This window comes from Scyliorhinus torazame, chromosome 26 (genome assembly GCF_047496885.1).
Source record: "Scyliorhinus torazame isolate Kashiwa2021f chromosome 26, sScyTor2.1, whole genome shotgun sequence".
NCBI lineage: Eukaryota > Metazoa > Chordata > Chondrichthyes > Carcharhiniformes > Scyliorhinidae > Scyliorhinus > Scyliorhinus torazame.
The window spans coordinates 33,834,176-33,859,734 of NC_092732.1; the positions used below are offsets into that span (position 1 = coordinate 33,834,176).

The window sequence follows — 25,559 nt, forward strand, 5'->3', positions numbered from 1 at the left end:
GCAGGTTAGGTGGATTGGCCGTGCTAAATTGTCCCTTAGTGTCCAAAGATGTGCAGGTTAGGTGGATTGGGCCGTGCTAAATTGTCCCCTTAGTGTCCAAAGATGTGCAGGTTAGGTGGATTGGCCGTGCTAAATTGTCCCTTAGTGTCCAAAGATGTGCAGGTTAGGTGGATTGGCCGTGCTAAATTGTCCCTTAGTGTCAAAGATGTCAGGTTAGGTGGATTGGCCGTGCTAAATTGTCCTTAGTGTCCAAAGATGTGTGGGTTAGGTGGATTGGCCATGCTAAATTGTCCCTTAGTGTCCAAAGATGTGCGGGTTAAGTGGATTGGCCATGCTAAATTGTCCCTTAGTGTCCAAAGATGTGCAGGTAGGTGGATTGGCCATGCTAAATTGTCCCTTAGTGTCCAAAGATGTGCAGGTTAGGTGGATTGGCCGTGCTAAATTGTCCCTTTGTGTCCAAAGATGTGCAGGTTAGGTGGATTGGCCGTACTAAATTGTCCCTTAGTGTCCAAAGATGTGCAGGTCAGGTGGGTTTGCCGTGCTAAATTGTCCCTTAGTGTCCAAAGATGTGCAGGTTAGGTGGATTGGCTCTGCTAAATTGTCCCTTAGTGTCCAAAGATGAGCAGGTTAGGTGGATTGGCCGTGCTAAATTGCCCCTTAGTGTCCAAAGATGTACAGGTTAGGTGGATTGGCCACGCTAAATTGTCCCTTAGTGTCCAAAGATGTGCAGGTTAGGTGGATTGGCCGTGCTAAATTGCCCCTTAGTGTCCAAAGATGTGCAGGTTAGGTGGATTGGCCACGCTAAATTGTCCCTTAGTGTCCAAAAAAGGTTAATTGGGGTTGCTGGGTTACGGGGTTTGGGTGGAAGTGAGGGCTTAAGTGGGTCGGTGCAGACTCGATGGGCCAAATGGCCTCCTTCTGCACTGTGTGTTCTATGTTGTTCCCCGTGAGGGGGTCCAGGAGAGAGGGAGAGAGAGAGAGAGTAGAGAGTGGAGCTGCCACACCGTGGGCGGAAGGGTTCTGGAGCCGGAGGGGAGGACCCGGATTTGAGGTGATTGAAAAAAGGCAGTCCCCCCCCCAACTCCCTGCACCCCCCGCCACGGTGCATCTGGAGAGCCAGTACAGGCAGAGGGGGCTGCGTCGCCCCCTCTCTCGCTCTCTCTCTCTGCACCGTAGCCAATCTGTGACTCGGTACACATCTCCAATTTAAACAGGCCCGCCAGACATCATCCCATAAATAATCGCCGCTGCGGAGACAGACCTGGGACGGGTTGGCAGGGTGACAGCCCGTACCAGTGTGTATTTTAAAACGCCCCCCCACCCCCCCCCCCCCCCCCCCCCCCCCCCCCGGCCGGCGAATATTTACAAAAAATACTTGCCCTGAATGAAACAGCCAAACAATGGGCGGCCGAGGAAATGGGCCAAGTTTCTTCAATGAACTATTAATAATTAAACAAATGAGGGAAATCGCAGCGCAAGAAGTCTTGAATGGCCTGAAGTCTGACGTAATTGGACAAATAAATATTTGGGAGCGTCACATCACTCCTGAGCTGAGGAGCCTCCAACTCCGCAAGGTTAACAAACACTCGGGCCGTCGGGTCAAAGGAACCATCCCAAGTGTCGTAGAGGCGTCTCACACTGCTGTGTTATGTGTACTCTGGGATAACACCGCTGCAGCTTTGACCAAAAGATACTCCACACGTTGAAGTGAGTTCAATGCGATTTATTGAACCATCAGCACGGTTCTCTATGAGTTCGACTCTCCTGCTAATCTTGCTGTAGTAACTCAGTCTGCTCTAAGCCACGTGGTGGGTGTGATGCTTCCTGATCTGCCCCTGTCTCTCTAAGTGTCGCCTATGGAAAGAGACAGAGCCTGTGTGCCCTGTCCTGATATATGGGTTGTGTAATGCCCCCTTGTGGTAGCGTCACCTCTGGGTGTCTTGACTGCCCATTGGTCGTGTCCCATTCTGTGTGTTCATTCGCTGTATGTCTGCATGTCATGACGTCTCTGGTGCTCCCTCTAGTGTTCACTTAGTCGTAGTGTATTTACATTAACCCCTTGTGGAGTTACAGTGATGCCTATCACCACACACACACCAAGGTCGTTGATTGTCTCTGGCACACAACGGTGATTGGAAAAAGGCAGTCACGCCCGCCCCACTCACCCCCCCCACCACCACTCCCTGCACCCCCCCGCCACAAGGCCCCTCTGGGTCTGCGCGCCTATCGGGATACATCACCCCAAGGTGCATCACAGGGTCGTCACTAAGCACAGTTACGCAGAGAGCCACCTGACGAGATATGAGGGATTGGCGGCCATCCGTTTGGTCAGAAGGTTTTAAGGAGCGGCTTGCAGGAGGAGAGAGAGAGAGAGAGGGGGGGGGGTGGGGGGGGGGGGGGGGGGGGGGGGGGGGGTTAGCAGAGGTTTAGGGAGAGAATTCCAGAGCTCCCCCCGCCCCCCCACCCCGGGCAGCTGAAGGCACGGCCGCCAATGGCGGAGCGATGGAATCGGGAGGGGGGGGGGTACGCTCGAGAGGCCGGGATTGGAGGAGCGCAGAGATCTCGGAGGGTTGTAGGGCGGGAGGAGGTTACAGAGGTAGGGAGGGGTGTAGGGGCTGGAGGAGGTTACAGAGATAGGGAGGGGATGTAGGGGCTGGAGCGGTTACAAAGATAGGGAGGGGATGTAGGGGCTGGAGGAGGTTACAGAGATAGGGAGGGGGTGTAGGGCTGGAGGAGGTTACAGAGATAGGGAGGAGGTGTCGGGGCTGGAGGAGGTTACAGAGATAGGGAGGGGGGTGTAGGGGCTGGAGGAGGTTACAGAGATAGGGGAGGGGTGTAGGGGCTGGAGGAGGTTACAGAGATAGGGAGGGGGTGTAGGGGCTGGAGGAGGTCACAGAGATAGGGAGGGGGTGTAGGGAGCTGGAGGAGGTTACAGAGATATGGAGGGGGGTGTAGGGGGTTGGAGGAGGTTACAGAGATAGGGAGGGGGTGTAGGGGCTGGAGGAGGTTACAGAGATAGGGAGGGGGTGTACGGGCTGGAGGAGGTTACAGAGATAGGGAGGGGGTGTAGGGGCTGGAGGAGGTTACAGAGGTAGGGAGGGGGTGTAGGGGTGGGAGGAGGTTACAGAGGTAGGGAGGGGGGTGTAGGGGCTGGAGGAGGTTACAGAGATAGGGAGGGGATGTAGGGGCTGGAGCGGTTACAAAGATAGGGAGGGGATGTAGGGGCTGGAGGAGGTTACAGAGATAGGGAGGGGGTGTAGGGGCTGGAGGAGGTTACAGAGATAGGGAGAGGTGTCGGGGCTGGAGGAGGTTACAGAGATAGGGAGGGGGGTGTAGGGGCTGGAGGAGGTTACAGAGATAGGGAGGGGGTGTAGGGGCTGGAGGAGGTTACAGAGATAGGAGGGGGTGTAGGGGCTGGAGGAGGTCACAGAGATAGGGAGGGGGTGTAGGGAGCTGGAGGAGGTTACAGAGATATGGAGGGGGGTGTAGGGGGTTGGAGGAGGTTACAGAGATAGGGAGGGGGTGTAGGGGCTGGAGGAGGTTACAGAGATAGGGAGGGGGTGTACGGGCTGGAGGAGGTTACAGAGATAGGGAGGGGGTGTAGGGGCTGGAGGAGGTTACAGAGATAGGGAGGGGGTGTAGAGGCTGGAGGAGGTTACAGAGATAGGGAGGGGGTGTAGGGGCTGGAGGAGGTTACAGAGATAGGGAGGGGGTGTAGGGGCTGGAGGAGGTTACACAGATAGGGAGGTGGTGTAGGGGCGGGAGGAGGTTACAGAGATAGGGAGGGGGTGTAGGGGCTGGAGGAGGTTACAGAGATAGGGAGGAGGTTGTAGGGGCAGGAGGAGGTTACAGAGGTAGGGAGGGGGGGTGTAGGGGCTGGAGAAGGTTACAGAGATAGGGAGGGGGGTGTAGGGGCTGGAGGAGGTTACATAGATAGGGAGGGGGGTGTAGGGGCTGGAGGAGGTTACAGAGATAGGGAGGGGGTGTTGGGGCTGGAGGAGGTTACAGACATAGGGAGGGGGTGTAGGGAGCTGGAGGAGGTTACAGAGATAGGGAAGGGGGTGTCGGGGCTGGAGGAGGTTACAGAGATAGGGAGGGGTTGTAGGGGCTGGAGGAGGTTACAGAGATAGGGAGGGGGTGTAGGGGCTGGAGGAGGTTACAGAGATAGGGAGTGGGTGTAGGGGCGGGAGGAGGTTACAGAGGTAGGGAGGGGGGTGTAGGGGCTGGAGGAGGTTACAGAGATAGGGAGGGGGTGTTGGGGGCTAGGAGGAGGTTACAGAGATAGGGAGGGGGTGTAGGGGCTGGAGGAGGTTACAGAAATAGGGAGGGGGTGTAGGGGCTGGAGGAGGTTACAGAGATAGGGAGGAGGTGTAAGGGGCTGGAGGAGGTTATCGGGGACGGGGCAGGGCGTTGCAATAGGGGCATTCGAAAATTAGGGTGGAGGTTTTGAAAGCAACTCTTTGCTTGATCGGGAAACAGTGAGCTGAGGGCAGAGGTGGGCGAACGGGACTTGGTGTGGGTCAAGACAGGGCCAGGAGAGTTTAGGTGAGGTCATGCTGACGGAGAGTTGGACGTGGGAGATCGGTCGGAGGTTCGATGCAACAATGGAGTGTTGCAGGGGGCCAAATATACGATCGTGTGAGAGTTACGGGGGTGGAGATAAGAGACAGGGCCGATGACGGCTCCGGTGGGAGTTGGCGGTGGTGTAGGGAACATGGTTTGGAGCAGGGACCGTAGTCAATGGCCAGCGTCGTGCTGCCTTGCGCTTATAACCGAAGAGACAGGCCCCACTGGCCGCCTGGACTTCACAGCGATTGCTGTTGATTTGGATGACTAAGTGGTTATGGTTCCTGTGCGAGCCCCGGAGTTCCAAATCTGTTTATATCTGTGGTCTGTGGTCAGGCCGGAACATAGCGTGACTGCAGGCAGCGTCCAAATGTCTGACCCTCTGCCATCCCTGTGGTTCAGCTCACCTGGGGAGCCGGGAGGTCTAAGAAGGCCGAGGCCTACACCGCTCGGAGGAGCGACGAGGGTGTGGTGGGAAAGAGAGAGAAGCCACGTTCAAAAACTATGAGGCGCAGCGGATGCACCTGCGTTCCCCCCATCTCTGTAACGCCCCGACAACCGCTCCCGGATATCTGCGCTCCCCCCAATTCCGGCCTCCCGAGCATCCCCCCCCCCCCCCCCCCCCCCGGTTCCCCGTCGCTCCTGAATTGGCGGCCTTGCCTTCAGCTCCCTGGGGGGAGGCCTGGGTTCTGGAAATGCCTCCCTAAACCTCTCCGCTCCTCCTCCTCCTTTGACACAGGGACAGGAGGAGCCACCCCAGTCCCTCGAGCCGAAAGGGCCCATCCACGGAACCGACGTTCCCGTCCACGAACCGACGTTCCCCGTCCACGGGACCATCCCCGTGGATTTAAAAGTCAGGAATCGGTCGGGAAGAGTTCCTCCAATCCGATCGGGACTGAGGAAGGAGCAGCGCTCCGAAAGCTAGTGACATCGAAACAAACCTGTTGGACTTTAACCTGATGTTGTAAGACTTTGTACTTAAAATCCTTGGCATGGAAGGGTTAAAGGGAAAATCTTTTTCCCCCCCCCCCATTCAGTCCCTGTCCCGCCTTTCTCCCGGATCGGACCAATGGGATCCTGGAAAGACGGGCAGGGGAGGGGGTGGAGCCAGAGGAAGGGAGAATGTTTTGTAGATCAGGCGTTCCTCTCCCAGCTTTTCATCAATCTTGCTACAGCTGGAGTGAAGGGGGAGGTGAGGAATGGGTCCTGCTATCGCAGACTTTGGGAGATCGCAGCGCACTGGGGAGGGATGTTTTTAACTAGGTCAAGAGCAAGGGAGGGCTTCTTGCTTTCGATTTTTCAGAGGTTACTTAGAGAACAGTTTGGACGTGAGCTGGTGTTTATATTTTTGGACGGTCAGCGAGAGAGAGAGGGGAGGTCATTTGTGACATTTGTCAAAATTGTAACTTGCTTGGGAAATATAACGCCCTATTTAACATGAGCATGGGAGTATTTTGGAACACTGTTTTCTGGCTTTGAGCAAGTCGGAGGATTATAAACTTTTGAAAATCATCCTAGCTTGTAAACTTTGTCAATACAAAAAAATAAGGTTTGGAAGAAGTTTGTGATGAAAGTTTGAAAGAAATTGCTTAAAAAGCTGGAGAGAAGTTTGTGAAAAAAATGTTTCAAAGATATTTGTGAAGTATGTTTAGGAAGAAATTTCTTTCAAAAGTTTGGACGAAGTTGGTGGTAAAAGTTTGAAAGATGACTTCAAGAGTTTGAAAGAAGTTTGTAATAAAAGTTTGGAGAAGTTTGAGAAAGAAGTTTGGAAGAAATGTCTTTAAAAAGTTTGGAAGACGTTTGTGGTTAAGGTTTTAAGGATGATTTCAAGAGTTTGAAAGAAGTTTGTAGTAAAGGTTTGGAGAAGAAGTTTGAAGAAATGTCTTTAAAAAGTTTGGAAGAAGCGTGTGGCAAAAGTTTTAAAGATGATTTTAAAAGTTTGAAAGAGGTTTGTAAGAAAAGTTTGGAAGAAATTTCTTTGAAAAGTTCGGAAGAAATTTGTGATAAAAAGTTTAAAAGAGGATTTCAAAAGTTTGGTAGAGGTTTACGATAAAAGTTTTAAAGATGGTTTCAAAAGTTTGAAAGAAGTTTGTAAGAAAAGTTTGGACAAAGTTTGGAAGGAATTTGTGATAAAAAGTTTTCAAGATGATTTCAAAAGTTTGCAATAAAAGTTTGGAGGAAGATTGAGAAAGAAGTTTGAAAGATTATTTTAAAAGTTTGAAAGACGTTTGCAAATACAAAGTTTGAAAGAAATTGGTAAAACAAAAACGGAAAAATTATTTTAAAAGTTTGTGAAAAAATAAGCTTTTAAACGAGTCCCTTTTTATTAGCTCAACATCTTTCCACAGCAGATTTACTTTCCTCAATCTCCACCTTGCTGCTTCTGAATACTCCCCTCTCTCTCTCTAGTTTGAACGCCTGTTACTTGAGCTCTGGGCGTCGCATGTTCGGGTCGAGACGCTCGGGGTTGTGCGGAGACTGTGGAGGAGTCGTTGCCCCAAGCCGGGAGGAGAGAGCAGCCAGAATGTCGATCAGGACCTGCAGAGCGGATTGAAGTTGGCGACTCACTCCCTCTTCAAGAGGCTAAGAGACGAGCAGCTGGAGCTGCTGGCCCGAGCGCTGGACGCCAGGGGCACTGACGACCGCATGGGCTGCGTCCCCTTCCCCAGGAGCGAGCTGCGGATCGGCAAGCAGCATTACTGGCCGCAGGTTCTGACCTGCAAACTCTTCCGTTGGCCCGACCTCAAGCACCTCCACCAGCTCAAGCGCCTGTGCGTCTGTGACTGTTTCTGGAGGATGTCCGAAGATCATGGCACCACCTGCTGTAACCCTTATCATTTCAGCAGGCTGTGTGAGCCAGGTAACAGGTGGTCTCACGCACCTTTCAAATTTATTTTGCACTGTCTTGTATTTTCAGTTAAAAAAAGGAGAGGAACAAAATCTTCAAGGTCAACTTGAATGTTCCCATGTGTACTTTGTCAAGAAAAAAACGGCAATGTATTTTTTTTTGTCGTCCACGTATTGTTCAACCCCAAACGCCCCTTGAGAAGGTGGCGATGAGCCACTTTCTTGAACAGACCGTCTGGTGTAGCTACGCATATACGCTGTTATTATTGCCCTAAAAGATCCCTGGGCCATCATTGGAAGAACTGGCTCACCCCCCCCCCCCCCACCCCCCACCCCCGCTCCCCCCCACCCCCGCCCGCCCCCCCCCACCCCCTCACAACACCTTCTCCCTGGCCCCATGCCACCCAGCCAATATTTATCCCTTTCTTAACCAGAAAATTCCAACTATCGGGACAATTTAGCGTGACCAAAGGGCAGCACGGTGGCGCAGTGGGTTAGCACTGCTGCCTCACGGCGCCGAGGTCCCAGGTTCGATCCCGGCTCTGGGTCACTGTCCGTGTGTGGAGTTTGCACATTCTCCCCGTGTGTCTGCGTGGGTTTCGCCCCCCACAACTCAAAGACGTGCAGGGCGGGTGGATTGGCCACGCTAAATTGCCCCTTAATTGGAAAAAATTAATTGGGTACTCTGAAATTAAAAAAAAAAAATTCCCGTATCCAGGCGCGTGGAGAGTCTCCCATCGCACTCCTGACTCGTGTCCTTGTCGATGGTGGACAGGCTTTGGGAGGGGGGGGGGGGGGGGCAGGAGGTGAGTTTCTCTCCGCAGGATTCCCAGCCTCTGACCTGCTCTGGGAGCCACAGTATTTATACGGCTGGGCCCAGTTCAGTTTCTGATCAATGGTAACCCCCAGGATGTTGATAGTGGGGGATTCAGCGACGGTAATGCCGTTGAATGTCACGGGGCGATGGTTAGATCCTCTCTTGTCGGAGACGGTCATCGCCTGGCACTTGTGTGGGGCGAATGTAACTTGCCCCTTGTAATAATAATAATCGCTTATTGTCACAAGTAGGCTTCAATGAAGATACCGTGAAAAGCCCCTCGTCGCCACACTCCGGAGCCTGTTTGGGGAGGCCGGGAAGCTGCGCTGCTGGCATTGTTCTGCATTGCAAGCCAGCTGTTTAGCCCAGTGTGCTGAACCAGCCGCGAGCTGACAGCTGACCGGATAATCCGCGTAAATGTGGGGTCTGGCGGTACAACGTGACAGCCAGGGAACCCTGGCGATTCCCCCAGCGATTCCGAACGCCCGGGTGGCTACCAGGACCCCTTCAGCGTCGGCCTGAGCCCTGCCTGAGCTAATCTAACGGCGCCCAAGCCAAGGGCTGAGCCAGGTACAGCCCAGGTCAGTTCCCCCACCGGCAGTAAGTTTACGGATTGGGAACAGAGTCTACTGTCGGCTCGCCTGGTAGGATAAACATTGTTCAGCCTGATTGTTTGGACAACTCCCTCGCCTTCCTCTCTGCGCGCGACATCCTGTCACAAACCGACTCCAAGAACAACAAACTCCGGGATTTAGGTAGCGCCTCTCCCGTCCCCGAAGAGCATGAATCAGACTAAACGCGACATGGATCGACGAGGGACACAGGGGCAGATGATCAAAGAGCTTGATTTTAGGGAGGGTCTTAAAGGAAGGAAGGGAGGGACCCCCCCCCCCCCCAGGCAGCTGAAGGCACGGCCGCCAATGGCGGAGCGATGGGAATCGGGGGGGGGGGGGGGGGGATGCTCGAGAGGCCGGGATTGGAGGAGCGCAGAGATCCCGGAGGGTTGGAGGGAGCTGGAGGACGTTACAGAGATAGGGAGGGGGTGTCGGGGCTGGAGGAGGTTACAGAGCTAGGGAGGGGGTGTAGGGGCTGGAGGCGGTTACAGAGATAGGGAGGGGCTGTAGGGGCTGGAGGAGGTTACAGAGATAGGGAGGGGCTGTAGGGACTGGAGGAGGTTACAGAGATAGGGAGGGGGTGTAGGGACTGGAGGAGGTTACAGAGATAGGGAGGGGGTGTAGGGACTGGAGGAGGTTACAGAGATAGGGAGGGGGGTGTCGGGGCTGGAGGAGGTTACAGAGATAGGGAGGGGGTGTAGGGGGCTGGAGGAGGTTACAGAGATAGGGAGGGGCTGTAGGGGCTGGAGGAGGTTACAGAGATAGGGAGGGGGTGTAGGGGCTGGAGGAGGTTACAGTGATAGGGAGGGGCTGTAGGGGCTGGAGGAGGTTACAGAGATAGGGAGGGGCTGTAGGGGCTGGAGGAGGTTACAGAGATAGGGAGGGGCTGTAGGGGCTGGAGGAGGTTACAGAGCCCCCTCCCCGTCAACTCTGCCCCCTCCGCACCAACTCTGCCCCCTCCCCATCAACTCCGCCCCCTCCCCGTCAACTCCGCCCCCTCCCTGTCAACTCCACCCCCTCCCCGTCAACTCCACCCCCGCCCCGTCAACTCCGCCCCCTCCCCGTCAACTCCGCCCCCTCCCTGTCATCTCCGCCCCCTCCCCATCAACTCTGCCCCCCCGTAAACTCCGCCCCCTCGCTGTCATCTCCGCCCCTCCCCATCTACTCCGCCCACTCCCCATCAACTCCGCCCCCTCCCCATCAACTCCGCCCCCTCCCTGTCCACTACGCCCCCCCTTATTCACTCCGCCCCCTACCCGTCAACTCCACACCCTCCTCGTCAACTCCACACCCTCCCCGTCAACTCTGCCCCCTCCCCGTCAACTCCGCCCTCTCCCCGTCAACTCCGCCCCCTCCCCGTCATCTCCGCCCCCTACCCGTCAACTCCGCCCTCTCCCCGTCAACTCTGCCCCCTCCCCGTCAACTCTGCCCCCTCCTCGTCAACTCCGTCCCCTCCTCATCAACTCCGTCCCCTCCCCGTCAACTCCGTCCCCTCCTCATCAACTCCGCGCCCTCCCCGTCAACTCCGCCCCCTCCCCGTCAACTCCGTCCCCTCCTCATCAACTCCGTCCCCTCCTCGTCAACTCCGCCCCCTCCTCATCAACTCCGTCCCCTCCTCATCAACTCCGTCCCCTCCTCATCAACTCCGTCCCCTCCTCATCAACTCCGTCCCCTCCTCATCAACTCCGCGCCCTCCCCGTCAACTCCGCCCCCTCCCCGTCAACTCCGTCCCCTCCTCATCAACTCCGTCCCCTCCTCGTCAACTCCGCCCCCTCCTCATCAACTCCGTCCCTTCCTCATCAACTCCGTCCCCTCCTCATCAACTCCGTCCCCTCCTCATCAACTCCGCCCCCTCCCCGTCAACTCCGTCCCCTCCTCGTCAACTCCGCCCCCTCCTCATCAACTCCGTCCCCTCCTCATCAACTCCGTCCCCTCCTCGTCAACTCCGCCCCCTCCCCGTCAACTCCATCCCCTCCTCATCAACTCCGTCCCCTCCTCATCAACTCTACCCCCTCCTCATCAACTCCGCCCCCTCCCCGTCAACTCCGTCCCCTCCCCGTCAACTCCGTCCCCTCCCCGTCAACTCCGCCCCCTCCCCATCAACTCCGTCCCCTCCCCGTCAACTCCGTCCCCTCCCCGTCAACTCCGCCCCCTCCCCGTCAACTCCGCCCCCTCCCCGTCAACTCCGCCCCCTCCCCGTCAACTCCGTCCCCTCCTCGTCAACTCTGCCCCCTCCCCGTCAACTCTGCCCCCTCCCCGTCAACTCCGCCCCCTCCCCGTCAACTCCGCCCCCTCCCCGTCAACTCCGTCCCCTCCCCGTCAACTCCGTCCCCTCCCCGTCAACTCCGCCCCCTCCCCGTCAACTCCGTCCCCTCCCCGTCAACTCCGCCCCCTCCCCGTCAACTCCGTCCCCTCCCCGTCAACTCCGTCCCCTCCCCGTCAACTCCGCCCCCTCCCCGTCAACTCCGTCCCCTCCCCGTCAACTCCGCCCCCTCCCCGTCAACTCCGCCCCCTCCCCATCAACTCCGTCCCCTCCCCGTCAACTCCGCCCCCTCCCCGTCAACTCCGTCCCCTCCCCGTCAACTCTGCCCCCTCCCCGTCAACTCCGTCCCCTCCCCGTCAACTCCGCCCCCTCCCCGTCAACTCCGCCCCCTCCCCGTCAACTCCGTCCCCTCCTCGTCAACTTCGCCCCCTCCCCGTCAACTCCGTCCCCTCCCCGTCAACTCCGCCCCCTCCCCGTCAACTCCGTCCCCTCCCCGTCAACTCCGCCCCCTCCCCGTCAACTCCGCCCCCTCCTCATCAACTCCGCCCCCTCCCCGTCAACTCCGCCCCCTCCCCGTCAACTCCGTCCCCTCCCCGTCAACTCCGCCCCCTCCCCGTCAACTCCGTCCCCTCCCCGTCAACTCCGCCCCCTCCCCGTCAACTCCGCCCCCTCCTCATCAACTCCGCCCCCTCCCCGTCAACTCCGCCCCCTCCCCGTCAACTCCGTCCCCTCCCCGTCAACTCCGCCCCCTCCCCGTCAACTCCGCCCCCTCCCCGTCAACTCCGTCCCCTCCCCGTCAACTCCGTCCCCTCCTCGTCAACTCCGCCCCCTCCCCGTCAACTCCACACCCTCCCCGTCAACTCCACCCCCTCCCCGTCAACTCCACCCCCTCCCCGTCAACTCCACACCCTCCCCGTCAACTCCGCCCCGTCCCCGTCAACTCCGCCCCCTCCCCGTCAACTCCACACCCTCCTCGTCAACTCCGCCCCCTCCCCGTCAACTCCGCCCCCTCCTCGTCAACTCCGCCCCCTCCCCGTCAACTCCACCCCCTCCCCGTCAACTCCACCCCCTCCCCGTCAACTCCACCCCCTCCCCGTCAACTCCACCCCCTCCCCGTCAACTCCACACCCTCCCCGTCAACTCCACACCCTCCTCGTCAACTCCGTCCCCTCCCCGTCAACTCCGCCCCCTACTCATCAACTCCGCCCCCTCCCCGTCAACTCCGTCCCCTCCTCGTCAACTCCGTCCCCTCCTCATCAACTCCGCCCCCTCCCCATCAACTCCGCCCCCTCCCCTCAACTCCGTCCCCTCCTTGTCAACTCCGCCCCCTCCCCGTCAACTCCGCCCCTCCCTGTCAACTCCACCCCTCCCCGTCAACTCCACCCCCTCCCCGTCAACTCCGCCCCCTCCCCGTCAACTCCGCCCCCTCCGCATCAACTCCGCCCCCTCCCCGTCAACTCCGTCCCCTCCCCGTCAACTCCGCCCCCTCCCCGTCAACTCCGCCCCCTCCCTGTCAACTCCGCCCCCTCCCCATCAACTCCGCCCCCTCCCCGTCAACTCCGCCCCCTCCCCGTCAACTCCGCCCCCTCCCCATCAACTCCGCCCCCTCCCCGTCAACTCCGCCCCCCTCCCCGTCAACTCCGCCCCCTCCCTGTCAACTCCGCCCCCTCCCCGTCAACTCCGCCCCCTCCCCGTCAACTCCGCCCCCTCCCCGTCAACTCCGCCCCCTCACCATCAACTCCGCCCCCTCCACGTCAACTCCGCCCCCTCCCCGTCAACTCCGCCCCCTCCCTGTCAACTCCGCCCTCTCCCCGTCAACTCCGCCCCCTCCCCGTCAACTCCGCCCCCTCCCCGTCAACTCCGTCCCCTCATCGTCAACTCCGCCCCCTCCCCATCAACTCCGTCCCCTCCCCGTCAACTCCGCCCCCTCCCCGTCAACTCCGCCCCCTCCCCGTCAACTCCGTCCCCTCCCCGTCAACTCCGTCCCCTCCTCATCAACTCCGTCCCCTCCCCGTCAACTCCGTCCCCTCCTTGTCAACTCCGCCCCCTCCCCGTCAACTCCGTCCCCTCCCCGTCAACTCCGTCCCCTCCCCGTCAACTCCGCCCCCTCCCCGTCAACTCTGCCCCCGCCCCGTCAACTCCGCCCCCTCCCCGTCAACTCCGCCCCCTCCCCGTCAACTCCGTCCCCTCCCCGTCAACTCCGCCCCCTCCTCATCAACTCCGCCCCCTCCCCGTCAACTCCGCCCCCTCCCCGTCAACTCCGCCCCCTCCTCATCAACTCCGCCCCCTCCCCGTCAACTCCGCCCCCTCCCCGTCAACTCCGCCCCCTCCCCGTCAACTCCGCCCCCTCCCCATCAACTCCGCCCTCTCCCTGTCAACTCCGTCCCCTCCCCGTCAACTCCGCCCCCTCCTCATCAACTCCGCCCCCTCCCCGTCAACTCCGCCCCCTCCCCGTCAACTCCGCCCCCTCCTCATCAACTCCGCCCCCTCCCCGTCAACTCCGCCCCCTCCTCATCAACTCTGCCCCCTCCCCATCAACTCCGCCCCCTCCCCGTCAACTCCGTCTCCTCCTCATCAACTCCGCCCCCTCCCCGTCAACTCCGCCCCCTCCCTGTCAACTCCGCCCCCTCCCCGTCAACTCCGCCCCCTCCCTGTCAACTCCGCCCCCTCCCCGTCAACTCCGCCCCCTCCCCGTCAACTCCGCCCCCTCCCCGTCAACTCCGCCCCCTCCTCGTCAACTCCGTCCCCTCCTCGTCAACTCCGCCCCCTCCCCGTCAACTCCGCCCCCTCCTCGTCAACTCCGTCCCCTCCTCGTCAACTCCGCCCCCTCCCCGTCAACTCCGCCCCCTCCCCGTCAACTCCGCCCCCTCCCCATCAACTCCGCCCTCTCCCCGTCAACTCCGCCCCCTCCCCGTCAACTCCGCCCTCTCCCCGTCAACTCCGCCCCCTCCCCGTCAACTCCGCCCCCTCCCCGTCAACTCCGCCCCCCTCCCCGTCAACTCCACACCCTCCCCGTCAACTCTACCCCCTCCCCGTCAACTCCGTCCCCTCCTCGTCAACTCCGTCCCCTCCTCGTCAACTCCGTCCCCTCCTCGTCAACTCCGTCCCCTCCTCGTCAACTCCGCCCCCTCCCCGTCAACTCCGCCCCCTCCTCGTCAACTCTGCCCCCTCCCCGTCAACTCCGCCCCCTCCCCGTCAACTCTGCCCCCCTCCCCGTCATCTCTGCCCCCTCCCCGTCAACTCCGCCCTCTCCCCGTCAACTCCGCCCTCTCCCCGTCAACTCCGCCCTCTCCCCGTCAACTCTGCCCCCACCCCCTCAACTCCGCCCCCTCCACTGCTCCTGAGTAGGCCTCTGCTCCAGCGATGGTAGGCCTCTGCTCTGGAGTAGGCCTCTGCTCCGGTGGTGGTAGGCCTCTGCTCCAGCGATGGTAGGCCTCTGCTCCTGAGTAGGCCTCTGCTCCAGTAGTAGGTCTCTGCTCCGGCGGTGGTAGGCCTCTGCTCCAGTAGTAGGTCTCTGCTCCGGCGGTGGTAGGCCTCTGCTCCAGTAGTAGGTCTCTGCTCCGGCGGTGCTAGGCCTCTGCTCCTGAGTAGTCCTCTGCTCCGGCGGTGGTAGGCCTCTGCTCCGGTAGTAGCCCCCTGCTCCGGTGGTGGTAGGCCTCTGCTCCAGTAGTAGGCCCCTGCTCCGGTGCTGGTAGGCCTCTGCTCCAGTAGTAGGTCTCTGCTCCGGCGGTGGTAGGCCTCTGCTCCTGAGTAGTCCTCTGCTCCGGCGGTGGTAGGCCTCTGCTCCGGTAGTAGGCCCCTGCTCCGGCGGTGATAGGCCTCTGCTCCAGTAGTAGGTCTCTGCTCCGGTGGTGGTAGGCCACTGCTCCAGTAGTAGGCCCCTGCTCCGGTGCTGGTAGGCCTCTGCTCCAGTAGTAGGTCTCTGCTCCGGCGGTGGTAGGCCTCTGCTCCAGTAGTAGGTCTCTGCTCCGGCGGCGGTAGGCCCCTGCTCCGGTAGTAGGCCCCTGCTCCGGTGGTGGTAGGCCTCTGCTCCAGTAGTAGGCCCCTGCTCCGGTGCTGGTAGGCCTCTGCTCCAGTAGTAGGTCTCTGCTCCGGCGGTGGTAGGCCTCTGCTCCAGTAGTAGGTCTCTGCTCCAGCGGTGGTAGGCCTCTGCTCCTGAGTAGTCCTCTGCTCTGGCGGTGGTAGGCCTCTGCTCCAGTAGTAGGTCTCTGCTCCGGCGGTGGTAGGCCTCTGCTCTGGAGTAGGCCTCTGCTCCGGTGGTGGTAGGCCTCTGCTCTGGAGTAGGCCTCTGCTCTGGTGGTGGTAGGCCTCTGACTGCCACATTGTCGGACAGAACAAAGCCCAAGTGGGGGCAGGGAGGAGTGAGGGGGAGGCAAGGGTTCAAAGTTTGTCCGAGGAGCGGCCGGCTGGCCATCCGGGACTTGTGGGAGGAAACCGGAGCACCCGGAGGAAACCCACGCAGACACGGGGAGGACGTGCAAACACCGCACATACAGTGACCCAAGCCGGGAATCGAACCGGGGACCCTGGAGCTGTGAAGCAACGGTGCTAGCCACTGTGCCACGCAGGTGGACAGAGTGGGCCTGGGTAGGGTGCTCTTTCCAAGGGCCGGTGCATACTCGATGGGCCAAATGGCCTCCTTCTGTACCGTAAATGCTAGCATTCTATGAATTCTGTGTGAACAACCCTTCCAAGATCGGCGGCACGATGGTTAGCACGGCTGCCTCACAGCGCCAGGGTTCCAGGTTCGATTCCCCGCTGTGTCACTGTCTGTGCGGAATCTGCACGGTTTCCGCCCACAGTCCAAAGATGTGCGGGTTAGGTGGATTGGCCGTGCTAAATTGTCCCTTAGTGTCCAAAGATGTGCAGGTTAGGTGGATTGGCCGTGCTAAATTGTCCCTTAGTGTCCAAAGATGTGCAGGTTAGGTGGATTGGCTGTGCTAAATTGCCCCTTAGTGTCCAAAGATGTGCGGGTTAGGTGGATTGGCCGTGCTAAATTGCCCCTTAGTGTCCAAAGATGTGCGGGTTAGGTGGATTGGCCGTGCTAAATTGTCCCTTAGTGTCTAAAGATGTACAGGTCAGGTGGATTGGCCGTGCTAAATTGTCCCTTAGTGTCCAAAGATGTGCGGGTTAGGTGGATTGGCCGTGCTAAATTGCCCCTTAGTGTCCAAAGATGTACAGGTTGGGTGGATTGGCCGTGCTAAATTGTCCCTTAGTGTCCAAAGATGTGCAGGTTAGGTGGATTGGCCGTGTTAAATTGTCCCTTAGTGTCCAAAGTTGTACAGGTTAGATGGATTGGCCGTGCTAAATTGTCCCTTAGTGTCCAAAGATGTGCAGGTTAGGTGGATTGGCCGTGCTAAATTGTCCCTTAGTGTCCAAAGATGTGCAGGTTAGGTGGATTGGCCGTGCTAAATTGTCCCTTAGTGTCCAAAGATGTGCAGGTTAGGTGGATTGGCCGTGCTAAATTGTCCCTTAGTGTCCAAAGATGTGGTTAGGTGGATTGGCCGTGCTAAATTGCCCTTAGTGTCCAAAGATGTGCGGGTTAGGTGGATTGGCCGTGCTAAATTGTCCCTTAGTGTCCAAAGATGTGCAGGTTAGGTGGATTGGCCGTGCTAAATTGTCCCTTAGTGTCCAAGGATGTGCAGGTTAGGTGGATTGGCCGTGCTAAATTGTCCCTTAGTGTCCAAAGATCTGCGGGTTAGGTGGATTGGCCGTGCTAAATTGCCCCTTAGTGTCCAAAGATATGCAGGTTAGGTGGATTGGCCGTGCTAAATTGTCCCTTAGTGTCCAAAGATGTGCAGGTTAGGTGGATTGGCCGTGCTAAATTGCCCCTTAGTGTCCAAAGATGTGCAGGTTAGGTGGATTGGCCGTGCTAAATTGCCCCTTAGCGTCCAAAGATATGCAGGTTAGGTGGATTGGCCGTGCTAAATTGTCCCTTAGTGTCCAAAGATGTGCGGGTTAGGTGGATTGGCCGTGCTAAATTGTCCCTTAGTGTCCAAAGATGCGCAGGTTAGGGGGATTGACCATGCTAAATTGTCCCTGAGTGTCCAAAGATGTACAGGTTGGGTGGATTGGCCGTGATAAATTGTCCCTTAGTGTCCAAAGATGTGCGGGTTAGGTGGATTGGCCGTGCTAAATTGTCCCTTAGTGTCCAAAGATGTGCAGGTTAGGTGGATTGGCCGTGCTGAATTGTCCCTTAGTGTCCAAAGATGTGGTTAGGTGGATTGGCCGTGCTAAATTGCCCTTAGTGTCCAAAGATGTGCGGGTTAGGTGGATTGGCCGTGCTAAATTGTCCCTCAGTGTCCAAAGATGTGCAGGTTAGGTGGATTGGCCGTGCTAAATTGTCCTTTAGTGTCCAAAGATGTGCAGGTTAGGTGGATTGGCTAAATTGTCCCTCAGTGTCCAAATGTCAGGTTGGGTTACGGGGATAGGGTGGAGGAGTGGGCTTCGGTAGGTGGGTCTTTCAGGGGGTCGGTGCCGACTTGACGGGCTGAATGGCCTCCTTCTGCACTGTGGGGTTTCAACGAAAACTGGAGCAGGAGGAAGATTTCGAGCCTGCTCCGCCATTTGTATTGCCGAGATGTTCTTCCCCCTGGGCCAGCGTTCGTTGCCCAACCCTAATTGTCCCCTCGAACTCAGCGCCCCCCACCCCCTCGGCCATTCCAGAGGAGCCGTCAAGCGTCGACCATTGCCGTCCCCTTTAGGGAGGGAAATCTGCTGTCCTTATCCCGGTCTGGCCAACACTGGACTCCAGAACCACCCAACCCCCACACTGCCCCTCTGGAAGTGACCGATCGAGACGCTTGGTTTAAGGGACAAATAGGGGATGGCCAAATTCAGCGGAAAAAATTTCCAAAGCGCGCGGGACCTTGGCCGTAGGGGCAGGCGATGGTATCACCGTGGATTATAATGAGGTGAGATGTTAGGTTCACTATTTCTCTCGGGTGTAGGCCAACATCGAGTGGTCTTGGCGAAGGGATGACCTTTGCCCTTTCAGTTGGCACCAAACCTTGACTTATATTGACGGCAGTAGAAAATGAATATTAAATTGCACCGCCTTTGGTCCAACGTGATCGCGTCTTATTTTTGTTGACCTCTGAGGGAAAACCCCGTCCCACCCTCCACCGCTGACAATAAATTGATGTTTTTTTGTTGTCTCTCTTTCTCGTTTCAGAAACTCCGCCACCGCCCTATTCCAAACTGTTGCCTGGCAACAATCGAAAGAACATTGATGGTAAATCTATCTCCCCCTTCCCATCTATTTACCCCCACGCGTGAGGTATGATTGTAACTATTTCAGATCAATAAGGGTTAAAAGTCTGGGTTAGTGTGTGTGACTCCTGCAGTCACGTTTAGAAAAGAAATCCAGGTTTGTAAGACAGCCAGACTTTGTGGCTGCAAAAGGAATAATTAGAGCACCGTAAATGTAAGGGCTGATGGGATTTTGTTTGTCTAAAGGTTCTCTGGGGATAGATAATTAGAGACATCGCGTTTGGCCTTAGTGAGATGATGAGGTCGATGGGAGGAGCCAGGGGCTGAAGCAGTCAGGTGGTACGGTCCAGTTCAGTTCAGGTCGGGGACATGAACAAGCAGCTTTTTTGCCAAATGCTGGGACGTTAAACAGAGGTTTGTCACAGGCAAGAATCTGCAAGCTGTTTCCTGAAGGATCGCTCTCTTTCTCAAAGCGGTTTATCTAAGACATCTTTTTACAACAAGTATTCCGGGGCTGGCTAACTGTACTTCAAAATGGATTTTGTCCTGAGATGGGTTTTGCTTGAGTGGAGATAAAAGATAGCGTTTGATAGATTAAGTGATTGATAGTCATTTCTGAGCATTGTTCAACTGGTAATTGTAAACTATTTTCTGGTATAATGTTGAAGATATTTTAATCCTGTGTTAGTAATAAAGTTTGTTTCAATACACCATATCCCTATTTGTGCGTGGAATCCCTCTGGGAGTGAGGTATCCTTTCCTCACAGTCTGACAAATTAAGTAAAATATTGGGTTTTTTGTCCAGTATCCTAGCAACTGTTGGGGTCTGGTCCGAGTTGAGCAAGGGGACATTGGCGTTGAATTCATGTCGCTGGCCCAGTAATCAGAGAGACCCGCGCAGGGCGAGGCATGTTTTGGGGGGAGTTTGCACAGACCCAGGTGGGGGATAAGAGTTCAAAACAAGGGTGCCGCAAGCTTTTTGAAATTTATTCTTTCGCGGGATGTGGGCGTCGCCGACTAGACCGGCATTTATTCCCCGTCCCTAATTGCCCCTCGAGAAGGTGGTGGGTGAGCCGCCATCTTGAACCCGCTGCAGTCCCATGTGGTGTAGGTACCCCCACTGTGCTGTTAGGGAGGGAGTTCCGGATTCTGACCCGGCGACAGTGAAGGAACGGCCGATATATTCCCGAGTCGGGATGGCGAGCGGCTCGGAGGGGGAACTTGCAGGTGGGGGGTGTTCCCCGCGTGTCTGCTGCCCCCCCTCGTCCTTCTAGACGGTAGAGGTGGCGGGTTTGGAAGGTGCTGTCGAAGGCGAGTCGCCGCGGTGCGTCTTGTAGACGGTGCACACGGCTGCCGCTGTGCGTCGGGGGTGGGTGGGGGGGGGGGGGGAATGAATGTTGGCGATTAGCATGTCGATCGAGCGGGGCTGCTTTGTCCTGGATGGTGTCGAGCTTCTCGAGTGTTGTTGGGAGCCGTGCTCGTCCAGGCGAGTGGAGAGTCTCCCATCGCACTCCTGACTTGTGTCCTTGTCGATGGTGGACAGGATTTGGGGGGTCAGGAGGTGAGTTTCTCTCCGCAGGATTCCCAGCCTCTGACCTGCTCTTGTAGCCACAGTATTTATACGGCTGGGTCCAGCTCAGTTTCTGATCAATGGTAACCCCCAGGATGTTGATTGTGGGGAATTCAGCGATGGTAATGCCATTGAATGTCACGGGGAGATGGTTAGATTCTCGCTTGTTGGTGATTGCGACCCACAAGTTCTACCCCATAAGGTTCCCAAAAGAAAGCTAAAGGCCCTGTGTGGTATTTATTTGCCAGGCATGGCTCAAAGTGTTAAAACCTATGGGATGTTGTTTTGGGGAAGGTGCATTCTCAGAGCTTAGGAAAGCAGATAGATTTGGATGTGTGCTGTCTGGCTAACCCTTCCTGTAGTTAATTGTAAATGTTGTGCATTATTGCTGCTTTTTCTTGTGGGTGCTAACGTTTAATGAACGTTTCACTAGGTGGCACAGTTGTTGCCTCACGGTGCCAAGGATCGATCCCGGCCCTGGGTCACTGTCCGTGTGGAGTTTGCACATTCACCCCGTGTCTGCGTGGGTTTCGCCCCCACAACCCAAAGCTGTGCCGGGGAGGTGGATTGGCCGCGCTAAATTGCCCCTTAATTGGGAAAAAAAAAGAATTGGATACTTTAAATGCATTAAAAGAAAACATTTCGCGATTTGAATAATTTACAACACTGACCCCCTTTCCTCGCCGGGTATCATCTCTGTTCTCACATTTTCCTCGAAATCCCGGAAAAAAATGGTTGGAAACCAGCATTCCACGTTTCCCTTCTGGAATTTAGGGCGCCCTCGCATTGAACCGTAGCGGGGTTCGTAGCAGTGGCACTGACTGGCTTACTTCCTCGTCCTAATTGTGATCGTCTCTGGGGTAGGCAGGGGGGGCTGGGAAAGAACTTGTGTTTATATAGCGCCTCAGGTTAACCCATTGCAGCCAAGGAAGAACGTCTGAGGTGTGACGTAGATTTGACGTTTCCCGACCCTGTCCTCAAGACCACCTGAGCTCTGAGCGGGGAGGGATCCAGGGACTGGCTTCGTTGGGCCCAGTTATGGTGCGGGAGGCCTTCGTGCTCATGCTAGCACTCCGTTGGTTCCATCCCCCACCCGTTCCCCCGCGCTGGGTAACGGATTTGCTGACTGGCGTTGTAGTGCACTCCAGGGTTGAAATAAATGTTTTTTTTTCTCTCCCTCACCCCCCCCCCCCCCCCCACACCCCAAGACCGGTTTGAACATGGGACTGCCGATGAACACAGGGCGAACGGGCCGACCAACAACACACATGACGTTTGGGCAGGTAAGAATGGCCCCTCGTGCTTCCGTTGGGTGGGGATTTTGACTCAGTATTTTGGTTTGGGGGGGGATGGACGACATCCTGGTGGGAAATTCCAAGGGTCTGACTCCACCCGGAATTGAGAAGCGAGCCATGATGATGGCGACCGTGACGATCATCGACTGTCGTAGAAAACACCCAACTGGTTCACTCACGTCCTCTTTAGGGAGAGAACTCTGCAGGGGCCTACACGTGACTGCAAATCTGCCTCCTCACCCCAGGGCCTACACGTGACTGCAAATCTGCCTCCTCACCCCAGGGCCTACACGTGACTGCAAATCTGCCTCCTCACCCCAGGGCCTAGACGTGACTGCAAATCTGCCTCCTCACCCCAGGGCCTACACGTGACTGCAAATCTGCCTCCTCACCCCGGTCTGGCCTACACGTGACTGCAAATCTGCCTCCTCACCCCAGGGCCTACACGTGACTGCAAATCTGCCTCCTCACCCCAGGGCCTACACGTGACTGCAAATCTGCCTCCTCACCCCGGTCTGGCCTACACGTAACTGCAAATCTGCCTCCTCACCCCGGGGCCTATACATGACTGCAAATCTGCCTCCTCACCCCGGGGCCTACACGTGACTCCAGATCCCCCCCCCCCCGCCCACAGCAATGTTGGCGACTCTTAACTATCCCCGCTCTGAAATGGCCGAGCCAGACGCTCGGTTCAAGGGGCAATTAGGGACGGCCTGGTGACGTCCCAGATCCCCCGGAGCAATCAATTTAAAAAAAAAATACTCATTTTTCTGGCAGATGTGCGATCGATGGGCGCCAACCCGAGGTCCCACTGATCTGGGCCAAGATTTGGAGCTGTCACTTTGGGCTCTGAAGGATTCTGGGACAGTTTTATTCTCTGTTATGGGCCAGGGTTTAGAGAAGCCCAAAGTGTATCATGGAGACCCCCCCTGCCCCACAACTTTGACTAGATTGTGGTGTGGGGAGCGCACGGCCCACTCTACAGGTGTGGGACAGCAGAAATGGACAAGTATTTTTTAAAGCAAAACAATGTTTATTCTCTGAACTCGAGTTAACCTTTTTAAAACAGACAGTGAACATCTTAGCAACCATTAATTCACCATTCGTACCGGTACGACTCAGATGCCCAAAGTTGTACAGTCGACCCTTGACTGGCCCTCAAGCGTTGGGGCATTCAATGGTTCAACGTTGGCCTTGACAACCCCGCCCCCCCTCTCCCTCCTCCGCAATGGAATCAGGAGATGCCGAGGGTCTCCAAGACAAGGTGGGTGGATGAAGCGACGATCCGGATCACTCCTGGGGATGTGCAAGGTGCTACAGAAATGCAGGTTGTTTGGCAGAGGTGACACGTTTCGTTCTGGTTGATATTTTCTCCCTCTTTGCAGAGTTCAGCGCGTCGCCGTGCTCGGCGAGGGACGGGCACTGGTGCAGCGTGGCCTACTGGGAGTACCGGACGAGGGTGGGCCGTCTCTACGCGGTCCGCGAGCCCTCGGTGGGCGTCTTCTGCGACCTGGCCCGCGGCACGGGCTTCTGCCTCGGCCAGCTCCACGCGGACAACCGCCACGAGCTGGTGAGGCGGACGCGCGGCAAGATCGGCGGCGGAGTCCTGCTGAGCAAGGAGTGGGACGGGGTCTGGGCCTACAACCGGAGCGACCACCCCGTCTTCGTCAACTCGCCCACCCTGGGGCACCCCGGCTCCCGAACTAGCTCCGTTCACAAAGTGCTGCCTGGCTACTCGGTGAAGGCCTTCGATTACGGCAAGGCCTGGGCCCTGCAGCGGGCTGCGGGCTCCGATTACCCCGAGGGCCCGTGCGACCCCAACAGCATCAGCATCAGCTTTGCCAAAGGCTGGGGCCCCTGCTACTCCAGACAGTTTGTCACCGCCTGTCCGTGCTGGCTGGAGGTATTGTTAAATCACAACTGAGGGATTTGTCCTGTAAACCAGAGAAACTAAACCCAGGTGCATTTGCGGACACGGACACGGACACACGCACGGGGACACACGCACACACACAGGACACACACACACGGACACACACACACGGACACGGACACACATGGACACACACGCGGGGACACACACAGACACACATACGGGGAGACACACATACGGGGGATGGGGTGTTCGACACACCCTCTCCAGTCCTCTCACCGGTAGTTGCCGACATAGGAGATGGGTCTCATTAACCCCACCCCCACATTCCAACAGTGGGTAAGTGGGTACCCCCCGGGGCTGAGGATACAGACCTCAGCCACCACTGACAGCCCCGCCCTATTCCCCCGCCCCATTCCCCCGACACCCCCGCCCCATTCCCCCGACACCCCTGCCCCATTCCCCCGACACCCCCGCCCCTTTCCCCCGCCACCCCCGCCCCATTCCCCCGACACCCCCGCCCCATTCCCCCGCCACCCCCGCCCCATTCCCCCGCCACCCCCGCCCCATTCCACCGACACCCCCGCCCCATTCCACCGACACCCCCGCCCCATTCCACCGACACCCCCGCCCCATTCCCCCGACACCCCGCCACATTCCCCCGCCACCCCCGCCCCATTCCACCGACACCCCCGCCCCATTCCACCGACACCCCCGCCCCATTCCACCGACACCCCCGCCCAATTCCCCCGACACCCCCGCCCCCGCCCCATTCCACCGACAACCCCGCCCCATTCCCCCGACACCCCCGCCCCATTCCACCGCCACCCCGCCCCATTCCACCGACACCCCCGCCCCATTCCCCCGACACCCCCGCCCCATTCCCCCGACACCCCCGCCCCATTCCACCGCCAACCCGCCCCATTCCACCGCCACCCCCGCCCCATTCCACCGACACCCCCGCCCCATTCCACCGACACCCCCGCCCCATTCCCCCGACACCCCCGCCCCATTCCCCCGACACCCCCTCCCCATTCCCCCGACACCCCCGCCCCATTCCCCCGACACCCCCGCCCCATTCCATCGACACCCCCGCCCCATTCCACCGACACCCCGCCCCATTCCACCGACACCCCGCCCCATTCCACCGACACCCCCGCCCCATTCCCCCGACACCCCCGCCCTATTCCCCCGACATCCCCGCCCCATTCCACCGACACCCCGCCCCATTCCCCCGACATCCCCGCCCTATTCCACCGACACCCCCGCCCCATTCCCCCGACACCCCCGCCCCATTCCCCCGACACCCCCGCCCCATTCCACCGACACCCCCGCCCCATTCCCCCGACACCCCCGCCCCATTCCCCCGCCACCCCCGCCCCATTCCCCCGCCACCCCCGCCCCATTCCACCGACACCCCCGCCCCATTCCACCGACACCCCCGCCCCATTCCCCCGACATCCCCGCCCTATTCCACCGACATCCCCGCCCCATTCCACCGCCATCCCCGCCCTATTCCTCCGACATCCCCGCCCTATTCCACGGACACCCCCGCCCCATTCCCCCGACATCCCCGCCCTATTCCCCCGACATCCCCGCCCTATTCCACCGACACCCCCGCCCTATTCCCCCGACACCCCCGCCCCATTCCCCCGACATCCCCGCCCCATTCCCCCGACATCCCCGCCCCATTCCTCCAACATCCCCGCCCCATTCCCCCGCCACCCCCGCCCCATTCCCCCGCCACCCCCGCCCCATTCCCCCGCCACCCCCGCCCCATTCCCCCGCCACCCCCGCCCTATTCCCCCGACATCCCCGCCCTATTCCCCCGCCACCCCCGCCCCATTCCCCCGCCACCCCCGCCCCATTCCACCGACATCCCCGCCCTATTCCACTGACATCCCTGCCACTGTCTGCTTTGTGAGAGCCTGTGATGCTGAGAATGACTGGATAGAACCATCAGCAGCGAACACACTGACAAATCCTCCTCGCAGTAAAGAGTTGACCATACTTAAATATAACAAACGGCCTTATCTCATTATGTATGCTCAGATTTAATATAAAGTTTTATATATTAAAATATTATAATTGTAAATATGGAGGTGTTTTTACATGGCAATTATTTATGTCCGTTAAATTATATACGTGAGTGTTACATAGGTGAGGAACACACTTTGTTCATTCTTAGTCTATTATCATCGAGCGTCACTGATGATGTTGAGTGTATGTACACGTGTAAACTCACATTTTATTTATTGCTCTCTGAATAATCATAAGTCTTTATTATTGTCACATGTAGGCTTACATTAACACTGCAATGAAGTTACTGTGAAAAGCCCCTAGTCGCCACATTCCGGCGGCTGTTCGGGGACACAGAGGGGGAATTCAGAATGTCCAATTCACGTCTTTCGGGGCTTGTGGGAAACCGGAGGAAACCCACGCAGACACGGGGAGAACGCGCAGACTCCGCACAGACAGTGACCCAAGCCGGGAATCAAACCC

At 58.0% G+C, this 25,559-nt stretch overlaps 1 protein-coding gene across 1 annotated transcript; it reads left to right on the top strand.

Annotated features, from left to right (window-relative positions):
• Positions 1-7,009: 7,009 nt before the first annotated feature.
• On the top strand, positions 7,010-23,497 carry LOC140402954 (mothers against decapentaplegic homolog 6-like). Its single transcript, XM_072490602.1, is given in 5 exon segments — positions 7,010-7,025; positions 7,028-7,426; positions 18,282-18,341; positions 21,098-21,172; positions 22,570-23,497. Coding segments are annotated over 5 exon segments (1,089 nt in total). The 3' UTR covers positions 23,109-23,497.
• The last annotated feature ends 2,062 nt before the right edge of the window (positions 23,498-25,559 follow it).